At 46.9% G+C, this 13331-nt stretch overlaps 1 protein-coding gene across 4 annotated transcripts in view; it reads right to left on the bottom strand.

Annotated features, from left to right (window-relative positions):
• LBH (LBH regulator of WNT signaling pathway) overlaps window positions 1–12186 on the bottom strand; it is a 46567-nt gene extending 34381 nt beyond the window's left edge. The window contains exons 1-4 of one of the 4 annotated variants that reach the window (XR_007889076.1): window positions 11970–12186; window positions 11121–11223; window positions 1938–2556; window positions 116–402 (exon numbers count right to left, since the gene is read on the bottom strand). Coding sequence is in view for 2 of the 4 variants with exons in the window: in XM_051615151.1 (XP_051471111.1) it covers window positions 2371–2556; window positions 11121–11223; window positions 11970–11995 (315 nt within the window). In the remaining 2 variants the exon portion in view is untranslated. Of the gene's footprint in view, window positions 1–115; window positions 403–1476; window positions 2557–11120; window positions 11224–11596; window positions 11779–11969 lie in introns of those variants that run through there. The other 3 variants (XR_007889077.1, XM_051615151.1, XM_051615152.1) reach the window with 3 other exon arrangements.
• Between the last annotated feature and the right edge of the window lie 1145 nt (window positions 12187–13331).

The raw sequence follows: 13331 nt of genomic DNA, 5'->3' as shown, positions 1-13331 counted from the left end.
GATTTGCATTAGCCTTGCAAGTCAGAACACTTCAGACCTGAAACACAAGGACTGGCCATTATCTGGAAGGTTGACCAGCCCAACCCACTTTGGCAGTAAGAACAAAGCCACTATGTTTGGAAAGCATTTTCAAACTTTATTTACAACTGTCACAGTGACAAAAATACAGTTTGAAAAAAATGCTAGCTTCTCCCTGAGGCTCAAAAAAGAACTACAGAAATATAGAACAGGAGGAGTTTTACTAAGTGCTTTGCTCTTTAGATACGTTTCAACAACAAATAGAAATATAGACAATACGTCCAAAAAAGGGATGCAGACAGCAGGTCTGAAGTCCAAGGATTGCCATCTCACTGCTGCCCACATGGTATACAGCTTTGACTTGGTGGTACAGGCAGTAGGGACCTATAAAGAGTAACACTTAGAAGTAAGAATGGCTGGTATGCAGGTGTACAAGCTCATTCCACTAAGACAGCAAGATTAGAACAAGTGTTACAGATACAACAGCCGAAACCATTGCTAGAGAAAATGGTATCATGACATCATGACCACCCACCAAGGAGGGCAGGGAGTGTGTATAAGCTAGTCTACATTGCTGGACCAGAGACCAGACACAGTGTAGAAACACTGAATTTCTCCTTCTTTGTGCTAACTCATCTCCAAACTCCTATCTGTCTGAAACAGTTATGCAGAGCTGATAAATTATTGCCTTTATGTTTAAACACAAGCAAGACAAGACTAAAACAATCCTGCCAATATGTTAAAAGCAGTTCCCAAACCCCACCAGCATTTAACTACTCATGAGGTATTAAAAATACAAATACACATCCAAATAGATTTTAAAAATTGAACCAATTATAAGCAAAGGGGGGTGGCACACTGGGATTACTATGAAAGTTTGGTTAAGGCCTTGATACTTCTTTCTCTTCCATGACCCCAGATTTTGTTTAGGTGGTAACTATTTTCATCCTATCCCAAGACCAACTGGTTCCCAAGCTGGTGCCTGAAGCTGCAAGATCATCACTTCCCAGGAAAGCAGCAAGTTACCCTGTTTGGCAGCAGACTGGCCTCCTCTCCCCAGAGACAGATGACTTCTCCTTGGATCAGGACACAGCAAAGAAGACACAACCAAAGACTTCACAAGTCAGTCTGCACTTCATCAAACAACAATGAATGTTTCACCCTTGCTATGAAGCAGAAGTGCACCTTGTCTCAGGACACTTGGGCTAATCCTCTTCCAGCAGACCCCTAATCCAAAGCCCCTCTCCCACTGGTGATCCATGCTAGATCTGGTGTTTTGTCTTTGGATTTCCTTCAAGTCTGACAGTACTCCCCACCATGCACACCCCTACCAGCAGGTAATGCACTGCTAGGGCTCTGAGAACCTCCATCCCAACCCTCAGGAGCCCACTGACCAACAAGTTGGAGACATGAAACACTACAGCCTCAAGGACACCAAGGTGGAGGAGTAATCTCTAGTTTTGATCTCAAGTTGTACAGTGCCCATCCACAGCAGCCTCAGCAAACAGGAGAAAAAAAATCCCAGAGTGTTCAAACCTACATTAGCTCTTGTTGAAGAGAGAAGCATCTTTACATCTAATGCACATTACCTCGTGCTTAACCACCTGCAAGATAAACTAGGGCCTGGCAGTATATATGACAAGCAGCAGCCTAATATTATCCTGCAAATACAGCTGTTCAGCATGGAAGAGTCTAAAGGCAAACAGAAGGGGAGAAAACAGCTTTGGGAAAAGCAGCTGGAAAACAGGCTCCACAGCAAGAGCAAGAAACCCAACTACTACAGATGCTCATGTAACCCTAGAAGGTGCCAAACCAGGGACAGCTACAGGTCCCTTGTCACTAGAGCATTTAGCCATGCTTTGCTACAGACACCCTTCTACCCCCCAACACATAATATGGAAGCTGTAAGAAAAGCAAACCTGAGAGATGATGGCTCTGTTCTCACACTTTTAAGTCAGAGCCCTCCCAGCCGAGCACTGCCGCCTCCGACTTTCCTCCCTTCCCAGATCCCCCATCCAGTGGTCCTCACATGGTCACCCTTTGCCATGTGCTTGGAATTTCACTGCTACCTCCACCTTGGGAAAAATAAAGATAGTGATCTTGAGAACAGAAAAAAAATTTCTCTGCAGTACTTCTTTCCTTCCTTCCTCAGGAGGTCTGGTTACACCGACGGCTTCAGTTCTCAATACAGAGAATACAAAAAAAAAAACAAACCACCAAAACAAAAAGAAAAAAGATCTTGCAGGTGCAAATTTGAACTTGTCTTTTTTTAAAAAAAAACAAAAGACTTTCAAAAGAAGTGCAGCTCTTCCTTCAGAGGGGTGCAGTCCCTTGCCATTCCTCAAATGCCATTTATTGCTCCTCCTTGTCCTTTGCATCTTCACAGTTTTCTTCCTCCTCTTCCTGCACAAGGAACTCTTCAGGGGGCCATCTCAGCTCACCACTCTCTACATCACCCTCTGTTGGCTCCACCACGATGGAGGGCAGCCGGTCCTTCAGCTTACAGTAACAGTCAAAGTCTGAGGGATCAGGGAAGATCTGAAAGAGCCAAGAAACAGTCTGTGAGAGGGGCTGCGTACAAGCAGTCTCAGCCAAAACCCAACTCTCAAGACACTTGGGTCTTCAGGGCAGATGAGTCTGAGCACAGTAAACTGCTGAGTAATGGAAAGACTCCTGACCTTGTAAATAAACTTTCTTATCTCTGAGTATTGGGAAAAAGTGCTGCCCAAGAGGCTTCCAATGCACATGTTTGCTTGGATAGTTCTCAGCATCTGCCTTTTTGGATATTTATCCAAATTCTTCACCTCCACCACCACACTTCTGCATTAATGCTCAAGAAAGCTTGCATCCTAAGCTATCTTGATCAGAGAATCTGAGGTCTCATTTCCTGCTGCTGGGCAAGCTGCACACAAAACCAGCCTTGTGTTCCATGCTTTGCTGTAAGAAGGGAGAGGACACAGTGAAACACCGTGCTAAAGCAGTCCAGACCCTTGCAGCAAATGCCTGCAGCCGGTATCACTCTGGGGCCACAGCACCAGACCAAAAGAGAAGTTCAGCTGCATTTTAGAGACAATTTCGGGACTCTTCTTCATGCTACAGCTACCAAACATCAGTAGTGAAACGCAGCAGGATACTCATTTTGTGGATGGGTTGGAGACGGAACCATTTTTCTTAGGGCAGAAGAAGCCTGTGGCACAGCCAGCAATTATGTTCCCTGGTGCAAGGAATGAGAACCTCTTTATCTCCAGGCCTCCAAGGTGTACAAAGCAGTACCTTACCCCTTCCCTCCCACCCACAGGTGGGAGGTGCACATGGGTGCATGTGCTCACGCACGGTAGCAGCACCAGGGCACAAACTGACCAGTAGTACCACTAGGATGCACACTGTGATTGTACTAGGATCACTGAGGCAAAGACACAGGTATAGGAAAAACTGCCACTGCAGTGCAGTATGAGGTTTGAATGACAGAATTGCAGTATAAAGAGAAAGGCTGCTGTTACTTATAGGAATAACCTGTAAGTAGGGGAACAGGTTCCAACCCAACCTCACCCAGAAGAGCTGCCACTTCAGATCCCCTGCTTGGTAACCAGAAAATGAAAAAAATTGCCACCTGCTTATTTCAAATAATTTAATCAGAGTGCTCATTTCACATTACAGTTGCATTTACACACCCCACAAAACGCATTTTCCTCTCCAGGTTGTAGATGAGGCGAGAAGCCAGGCACTGTACTGTTCTTTGAACACAGCTGCATTCCAGAGAGCTGTCAGAGCATCCTGGCAGGGAACAGCCTCAGACAGGCACACTACTTGTGGATGCCTCAGCTGGAGCCCAAGAGCTCATCTGCTTTTATCTTTTTGGTCCCAGTTACAAAAGCAGTTTCCTCATCCAGGAACCCTGAAGCATCAACCCTGGAGCATCATACTCTTCATGCCAATCATGCAGATACCCACCACCTTGGGAAGGCCTGGCCCAAATCCCAAAGTGGAAGAGCATCCTATCAACTTGTTCTTCAGCCTAGGAAGTACTAACCACACCATTTCCTCCTTGTCAACATTCAGTCTTTTACTACACCTCTCCTTCACACCCAAAGCTTTGTCGTAGCCAGGTTACCAACCTAAGCCATTGGGTTGCTACCTAATGCAATGTCAGGCAATATAACTGTGGAAGGAGGTGCCCAGGCATGGAACTCAATATGAAGGTAACACAGAACCCCAGGACTGGTCCATCTGGTCCTAGGGACAGTAGTGCAGAAGCCCAGCCCACTCTTCAGGTGCACAAGAGGGAGCAAGGTCTTTGAACATGGCCCCATTAACAGTATGAGCTACTTAGTCACTCCCAGCACAAGTGAGACAGTAACTATTTCTTGGAGGTCTGTCTCTTCTCTGCCAAACAAAAGCAGTTTCAGAACTGCAATGCATTAATAGAAGTACACTCAGTAAGCGTCAACTTGTTATCTAAACTGAGGATAGGAAAAAATACTCTTGACATTACATGATTTAGAAGATTGCAGTGGAAAAAGAAGTGTGGTTCAGGAGGTTACATAAGCTGATAATGTCATGAAAATAGCCTCCTGTGCAAGAAAAATAGTAGTATAATGACTGAACTAACCTTTGGCTGCTATAATTTTAAGCACACTAGGTCAAACCAGAACAATTTCTTTGAAAATAGCCTGCTAGATTTTTTTCCAGAAATTAAGTAGTAGTCATTTCCTTACAAACAAATATTCCCCAAAAGGTGATATGCAGCTTTTCTATTACAAAAAGTTAGCACAATCTTATCTCAAACAGCTGCAGCACAGGCTGAACCCAAGAAGGCCAGGATTTTTTCCACTAAGTCATGCTTTTTAATCATCTAGGCAGCATGAAGTGAGATGTTACAACTGCACTGTTAAGGGGTGTGGACAGTCAATGGAAAAATACACAAAGGCAGATTTCCTCACATGTGACAAACAGGGGAACACAGTAGGCCAAACACAGAGAATGAAGGAAAAAAGTTTTCAGATTAAGACTGCACATTCGGGGAAGCTGATGGAAAAGTTACCCCAACCAGCCTCCTCACTCACTTTAAAATAAGCCACATTCCCAGGCTCTTTATAAAAAATAGATAAGCAAGCACCAGCTTTCTGCTGTCCCACTACAGCAGTGCCATGCTGCATTTATTGGTCCTGTATGCCTAATCCACTCCAGATTTTGACAATGGGAAGCAAAAAAGCTCTAAAACTTGCAGTAAGGTCACTGCTAGAAGTGCACTAGCTCAGCTCTGACCTGCTAGCTCTGCACCCTTTTGAACAGCAGCCAGGACAGCTTGCCTAGCAAAACCTGCCTATGAGCCTTTCAGCTAACATTACCCAACTCAGGCACGTTCAAGGAGGACTCTGCATCTCCCCAGCACCCAAGGAGAACAGCAGCAAGTTAACTTCTCCCCCTCATTTATAAATAAGGGAGCCACCTTGCACAACAGCTGAAGCAGGTTCCTGCTTCTGGCTGAGTTGCTCACTTGCTAATCCCCACAACAACCACTACCAGCTGGTAATGACAGTTATCTAAAAGCAAGTTTAGCAGTAATTGAAAAGTATCTTCTTTCCCCTCTCTTGCATGACACAGTACAAGGGGCTGCAACTGCTTAAACAAAGCTCCCTCCCTTCTGTAGCTGAGTCCCAACTCCTGGCCCCTGGAGAGAAGCATCCAGCCCCTTTAGAGCCCACAGAAGACAGATCTTGCTTCTTACACTACTTAACACAGCTTGTCAACTTGCAGCAAGACTGGTTTTCACAGACCTCTCCAGGTTATGTTTTGGGAACTGCTCTCTTCGTGGACCAATCTGGATCACATACAAATTGACCTAGCTCTTGCCTTGCAGCTGAGAAGGACAGTGAAAAGCAGAACCTGACATAAAAGCTTGAAATTATTTTAGAAAGATAATGTTTGCCATCGTTGCAGATGATCTAGCTCTACTATCCTTGAATGAAATCCTGGCAACAAGAATGGAAAGTTTCCTTTGCCCTGAGGACACTCTTATCCTCTCTCAGCATTCTCAGGGACAAAGAAGCGCCAAAAGCAGGAGAGATGTCAGACAACTAAGAGAACTACCTCAGAGCTACCATAAGCCAAGTGACACTTGTAAATTCAAAACAACTTCAACATGTACTCCATGCCAACATGCATAGTTAAAATACTTGTCTCCCCTACCATGAGGCTGAAAACTACTTCAATTATGTTACAGGGAGATTAAAGTAATGAGATCTTTCCAAATTAAGTTACTGTTTTGGGCAGAAGCTTGGCTTCACTGTGGTAATACAAGACAAGACTGAAAAGTCTGCATTGAGAACCATACCACTCCAGGTATAGGATACACACCCCTGATATACACATATCACATACCCTCCCACTACTAAAAAGCAAAGTTTCGTGCTTCTTCAGCAGTGTCAAGCCAATATTCCAAATCCCAAATCAATATTTTAAGTCCTTAAAGTAAAACTTTATAGCCATTGAGAAGCATGGCAAACTCATTTCAGGAAATATTAAAATAATCTCTCAGTGTCCTCTTTGTAGGAATTTTCCAGCTATAAGCAGCAGTGCTAATACATACATTTATTCACACTGTAGTCATGACTCAAAACAGAGCTGACAGCAGCCTATGACTCAGGTTTATGAACAATTACAACTCTCCAGTCATAGATTGCACTGTCTTGGAGAACAGTGGCAGATAAACTTCATAAATCAAACAGTTTTCCAGCAGAGTAACAAGGCTTCAGAAACATGCACCGAGTTGTTCTGAGTAGCTGCTGTCTTGAGTCTGCATTTCAGCGGAACTCTTTTGCATTGCATAGCTTTTATCATCATTAATTGTGGCTCTGTTTATCCCATATCCTGCTTCCGACTCCATTTAAGTCCCAGACCCTGGAATACACATTGACTCAGACTGCTAATAATCTGGTTTAATAACCAAGCACTGGGTGTGCTACAGTTATCCTAAATTAACTTGCTATTATTACCTTTTTGGAGCACGACTCCACAGTAGGGAGTGCCAGCTCTAATAAGGACTTCCCTTGCACAAACTAAGGCTGCACAGACATGAAGCACCTTACCACCAAACAAGACAATTACATAGGAAGCTCAATTTCTACCCTTCACCATCAGTCACCAAGGCAGTAACATGCTGGTCCCCCACTTGCTTTGGGGGGATGCAGTGGATGCAGCTCAAACCCCTCAGTGCTGTGCACCACAGCTCCCTGGGAAAGTCAGTGCTCCATTGGTACTGGTGAAGGTTGCACTCACCAAAAATGTTTTCCCCAACAAGACAAGATGACCCAAGTTTTTGCCAGACACTGGATGGAGCATTAAGCCTATTTACCTCGATTGAGTCAGTCTGACATGATTCACAGCTTGCTGTGGCTGTGATTAACCTAGACAGATCCCAGCATGGTGAGATCATAACTTAAAGAGCTCAAGCTCTCCACAACAACCAAACCCCAGCTGATGGCATGAGGCAAGCTAAATCTCCTAAAAGGGAGCCTACAGTTCCACAGGACCAGAAAGCCAGCCAGCCGGTCTACAATAAAATAGCACATTTAACTCAGGACACAGCATTTGGTCAAAATAAACACTTTGGGCATCATTCAGTCGCACTCAGACCCCACTCCACTTTCAAAAAGCAAGGCAGCAATCAGGCTGAGGCACTTGTTTTGACAATACTCCACGAAATTATTAATTCAGTCTTTGTTTCAGTAGCATCATGCATGCTGTTGCAAGATGGCATTAAAGCACAAGTATTAGAGTGCTGATGCGGCTTTTGGAGAATGGGCATATCGAGAGGCTGGAAAATAGCAAGTGCTGTATTAGCTCTGACTGGCAGTGACAAAGGCCCAGATTGCTGGACACTGCCAGACAGGGAGCACACAAAGCCCTTCATAAGCACATCTGTTTCTAGCAGGGGCATCTTGAACCATCAGCTAAATTTCAATGAGTTTTTTGTTTAGTAAGTCTCATGGGAATTATGGGACATCTATTAAAGACCCAGAAATAGCTCCTCACTGCAGGCACATGACCTAGAATGACATCATCTCTTCAGCTGCATCTTCTGTTTTGTCTATGCCACCCTGCTCTGAGACTTAAGTCCCGATTTCTCCACTCACTTCTGTTCAGGCCCTTTAAATTGGTTGGCTGACCCATCTTCAGGAGCCTCAGAGAGCAGCTTTACATCACAACTACAGAAAGAAATACTGCTTTATACAGAAAGGTTTTGAAATTAGCACATTAGCTTACAAGTGTTTTGCATATTAACTGGAAAAAAAGGCAGTTCTGTGCTGAGAATGCACATTTTGCAAGTGAAACAATACACATCACTAAGCCTACAAAGGCAACTTGGTTATACCCAATATGACTTCTGCAGTCTGAGTTTTTACATCATGGTTTAAAGAACCAGCCAACCAAAGGCTGGGAAGCCTCACACCTTCAGCTGATGTCTAGACAGACAGACACACTCCAGAGCACGAGCAGGGGCAAGGGGTAGAGGAAGCAGAAGGATTAAGTTGACAAGCCAAATTCCCTCTGTAATCAGCAAGACAGAGAAGAGACCTGAAATTCAGTGCACTCCACAGGAGAGAGAAATCAAACTGCTTTAATTTATACTCTGTATGAGTTTACTTGTTTCCTCAGTTTACTTCAAAGTAACAGCAAAAATACTTTGAACTAGTACTGTTGGTAGGAAAAGTCCCTGCTTTTTGCAGGGGTGGTTGAACTAGATGACCTTTAAAGGCTCTTTCCGAGCCAAACTACTCTAATGCTTCTAAGTCTGGTTGCAGCAGATACTGATGTGTTTTGCAGTTCCGGCAAAGCTGCTGTACTCCTCTGGTCCAGACAGTTTAATGTCAGCATATGGTGGCAGAGGCAGCCCCAGGGCTCATGGACCAATTCCCAGGCAGTCCCTGCTCTACACAGCCAGAAGGGGGACATTTTGAACCTTTGTTTGAGGTCACCTCTGCAGTAAAAGAGATCCAGGTTCTACTACTAGAGCAAAACTTTTGAAACTAAAAGTTTGCCTCTCCCAGGTCTGGCTCCACTTTTTTTTTTTGCCTCTGGTAGCTAGTCAAGGGTTGTTATACTCACATAATCAGTGCTCAACTCTGTGGATGAGTAGAGGAAGATGTTGCAGCTTAGAACAAGGCTCAGTGTGAGAGCAGCCACTCTCCATTATCACTGTCTGATTTTAAGCTATTGCATGCACTACAGCCCTCAGAGTAGCATACAATTTTCTATGTACCAAACTCTCTCCATCAGCAAGATGGAGCACGAAGTGCCAAAGCCTGAGGTATAACAAAAAGTTCATGGTGCAAATTGCATAGGATATGTCCTTGCTCTTTTAATCTGAGTTTTCAACCCTTTAGGGATGCTTTCAACTTAGCTTGAGGTACACTGTGACATTCTCAGCCAAGCAGCCAGAGAAGGAAGGCTAGAGCCTGCTGCCCAATCCTCTTTACACTAACCCGATTAAGAAACAGACCTCATTCACAGCCCACACACCACTAATGCCCCATCAGGATCTTCCATGTCAATGCCTCAAGGCTTTCTACCATCAGTTTTGTTTACATCAAGGTGACATACCAGTAGGCAGCTCCCAATTCTTGCAGGCATTTGAAAAAAGTCATAGACCACTACAAAGAAGAGATCCAGGATGCATAAGCCCTGCAAGCTTTGTTCATCCACTCAAAACTGAACAGGCCTGTTTTCTAGCTGACCCAAGTAGTCTTATCAAGGTCATTAGCACTAGAAGCAAAACCTCACTGAAGCAATTGTTAAAACAAGCAGGGCACCTAGATTCTGCCTCTCACTCGAAAATTTGAATAGGTAAACAGAGGCATTTGACCTGACTGGGTTAAGCCTCTTTATATGGTGACCCATAAGCACAAGTGAACCTCCCACAAAGGTGAGTTCAATTCCTTCCGATTTAACAACCATTCTCATTGCTGTACACTCCCTCTCCCTCTATAGGGGAGGGGAGAGAGGCCATATGCTTTCCACTAACTCAAGCACTGAAGCACAGCACAGATATTGCCACACACAGGCAAAAAACCAACCAACTTCCACTACTGAGATGCAGAATTCTGACCCAAAAAAAGCAATGCACCCCCTTTTCTCCCCACCGCTTTGGGCTTCTGCTGGAGGCCTCAACTGTGGCCCAAAATTAAGTTGATTTCATTCTTCAGTGCACTATTACTGCCTTTTAGCTCATTTTTCAGACATAAATATGCAAGCATAAAACAGAACACCTTATCTGAATGCACATTTAGAGCAACTGCCTCTTTGCAGGTTGTGTAACATCCACAAAGGAAGAACCTGCACAAGGATCTGCCGGTAGGAGTCACCCAATTCACAGACCAGATTCAAGTCATCTGCATGCACTGGTGCATGTGTTAAACCTCATCAACAAGTCTCCTGAAAGAGCAAAAAAAAAAAAAAAAAAAGGGTCTAGCAGGGTAAAATACACAACTCACCCTGCTATCAACTATAAGCTAGGAAATTAAAGGGATATTGAGACTAAAGGATTAAGGCTTATCCTATCTTCATCTCAGTCATTGATCTGGAGGATGACAGGTAATTAATTATCTTCTTCACAACTTTCAGAATGGATGCAGCTCATACCTTCAGGAACTGATAACTCTAGTGATTTTTCAAGGCTCATTTAGGCTGTCCCTGGCTTTAAAGAATCTTATGTAATAAAAAATGTGCCTTAGAAACTCCTCCCTTCCTGCTCTACACAGATTATTCGTATGCTATGTTACAAAGAGATCTCAGAGTCTTCTTGGCCCAGGGAGTGGAATGAACCCTTATTTAATCTACCTCCCACAGAGTCCTCACGAAGGCTGAATGAGTGGGGGCTCAACCACTTCAGAAACAACCAAGTCCTTTGCCAATCCGGTCCAGTACCAAGTGTTAGACAACTGGATCCTGGCAAGCAGGCATTCCAGTCTGTTGACTAGCTCTCACAACAGCAAGACCTGCTAGTATTCAGGCTATGGAAAGGTACACTAGACCAAGTTTGCCATCTAGCCCCGGAAATTCCATAAGAGATTTACTGCCCAAGCAGCCAGCAAAGCACTTACCTGGTACGACAGGCCATCCTTGCGGGGGCTTAACCCAATCTCATCCATAGCTGGGGTGTTCATCATCACTTCAGTCATTTCAGCTGATGCCAGATAATCAGAGCTAGAAACAAAAGACAGCATTCAAATCACCTAAGGGGCGCCAAAAGAGCTGAGTAAGATGCAAGTAGCATGGCAAAAGACAAGCAGGCAGAAGAGGCTGTCGTCAGGCTATTTCTAGTCCCTCCCTTCCTTCCTGATCCCCCTTGGAAGAGGTCAGAAAGAGCGTGTAACCCGGCACTACATCCTCTGCCCCTGGGACCAAGTCCCTGACTTTCTCCTCAAGAGCACAGATCAAGAACACCTTGGGAGGCTTTTAACAGCAGCCGTTTATTTTTAACTCCACTTCCTCCAGCTCTGTCCCCCAAAGGGAGAAAAGTAAAAAACCACAATAAATAAGTGCAAGAGCTGGTGTGCTTTAGCTCCTTCTGACTTACTTTACAACCTGAGGGACTCCCACACCAGCGGAGCGCCAGGCGCCAATTCCAGCTCCGCTTTTACTGCCTTAATGGTATTTCCAGCTCGAGAAAGTGAAGTGGGTTCCCGCAGTTCCTCTACTGCGGATCGTCCCGCTATTGCTCAGCTCACACCACCCGGCGTTGGGCACCGCCGCTACCAGCCCGTTCTACCCCGTTTTTGGAAAATTCACGACCCGGGGCGTCACACCGGCCCCGCTGAACCGCCTCCCCGTGGCAAGGGCGGAGACTAGAGCCCCTGGAAGACGGGCGGGGACTCAGCTCTAAACCCTTACAGCCCGCCGGGGTTAAGCCTCCCCCTTCCACCCCCTCGCCGTGGGAAGCACCCACTCACCAGGGCAGGGGACACAGCACAGACATGAAGTCTCGGCGGAGGCTGCCCCCAGGGGCAGGGGGTGGCGGGAGGAGCACCCAGCGCTACCCCGCAGGACAGCGGCGGACCAGACCCTTCGGGACGATGTGCACCGCAGGGCTATTCCAGAACGCACCAGCCCCGAGTCTCGCTGCTCCCGCCTGTGACCAGCGGCTCCTGCCGCGACGCGCTAAATGGCCCCGGGGGGCCTGGCACCGCGCGCGCCCCGCCCCTCTGTCTGACGTCAGCATTTTCATGAATGGCATCGGCGCGCGCCGCCGGGGAACCGAGGGCAGGGGAGGGGGGAGGGCGCGCGCGCGCGCGCGGCGTTGCGCTCCCTCCCTCCGCCTCGCGAGCGGGAGGCGGTGCCGGGCCCGGCCCGGCGCGATCTCGCCGGTGAGAAGCGGAGGATTCGCTGTTTCTCCTGCTGGCAGCGCGGGCCGATTTTCTTCCCCACCAGCCTCCCCGCTGCCTCCACGCCCTCAGAGCTGCCGCGGGCTGGCGAGCATCATCCCGAGCCGGGGCTGGGTTTCCTCTGCGGGAGGCGAAGCTCCCCTTCACGGGCGTGGCGGCCGCTGGGGCTCAGTCTGAGCTTGAGCCGACCCCCTGCAGCGCCGCGGCTGGGTTCCGGCACACGCCCGTGTGCGGAGGGGAGGTAGCAGCCGCCAGTCCCTGCTCCACTGAGCACCTCCCGCGCCCAGCACCTCCTGCTGGAGCAGAGGAGTGAGAAGCTTGACGAGGGTGAGCTCTGTTGGGCCCAACAATGTGTATCAATCACGGGAAGGCTCAGGAGGAGAAAGGGGTGAAGCTGTTGCCTGGGACGCACAAGCACTGTGGGCAGCAGTAGGCGAAGGGTTTTGCCGACCTCCGCCACACCGGCATGAAACTGCTGGAAGGCAAAATGCATCTTTGGGCAAGAGGCCTGGGTACCCCCAAACCCAGCCAAAGTCCTGACTGTGTGCATCAATCTGCTGACAAGGCTCATGCAGCCTCCTGAGGAACAGGTTCTGCCTCAAGCAGGTGCCTGTGGCTCTTGGCAACAGTACAGGCCCTTCAAGGGTGGTGAGAGATGCTAGGTAGTTTTTGGGGACTGTTCTGCCCTCCATGGTGAGCAGTGTCTTTGCCATATGCTGGCAGGTGAAGTACAGCACAGGGACTGTTTGTGTTAAACCTGTTACTGCTGTTCAGTCTTTGTCAGGAAAGTGGATAACCAAGCACACAACTACAAATGCTCCATGCTACCCTGCCTCACCTTCAAATGCAGAGCATACAGCTCCTGCAGCACTTCATAGACGTGCCTATGCATGGGTGTATGCGCAGTATTTGCCTTGGTGTTTAAGTACT

Source organism: Apus apus, chromosome 3 (genome assembly GCF_020740795.1).
Source record: "Apus apus isolate bApuApu2 chromosome 3, bApuApu2.pri.cur, whole genome shotgun sequence".
NCBI lineage: Eukaryota > Metazoa > Chordata > Aves > Apodiformes > Apodidae > Apus > Apus apus.
Note: the sequence above shows the minus strand (reverse complement) of the source record. Positions and strands in the feature narration are given on the sequence as shown.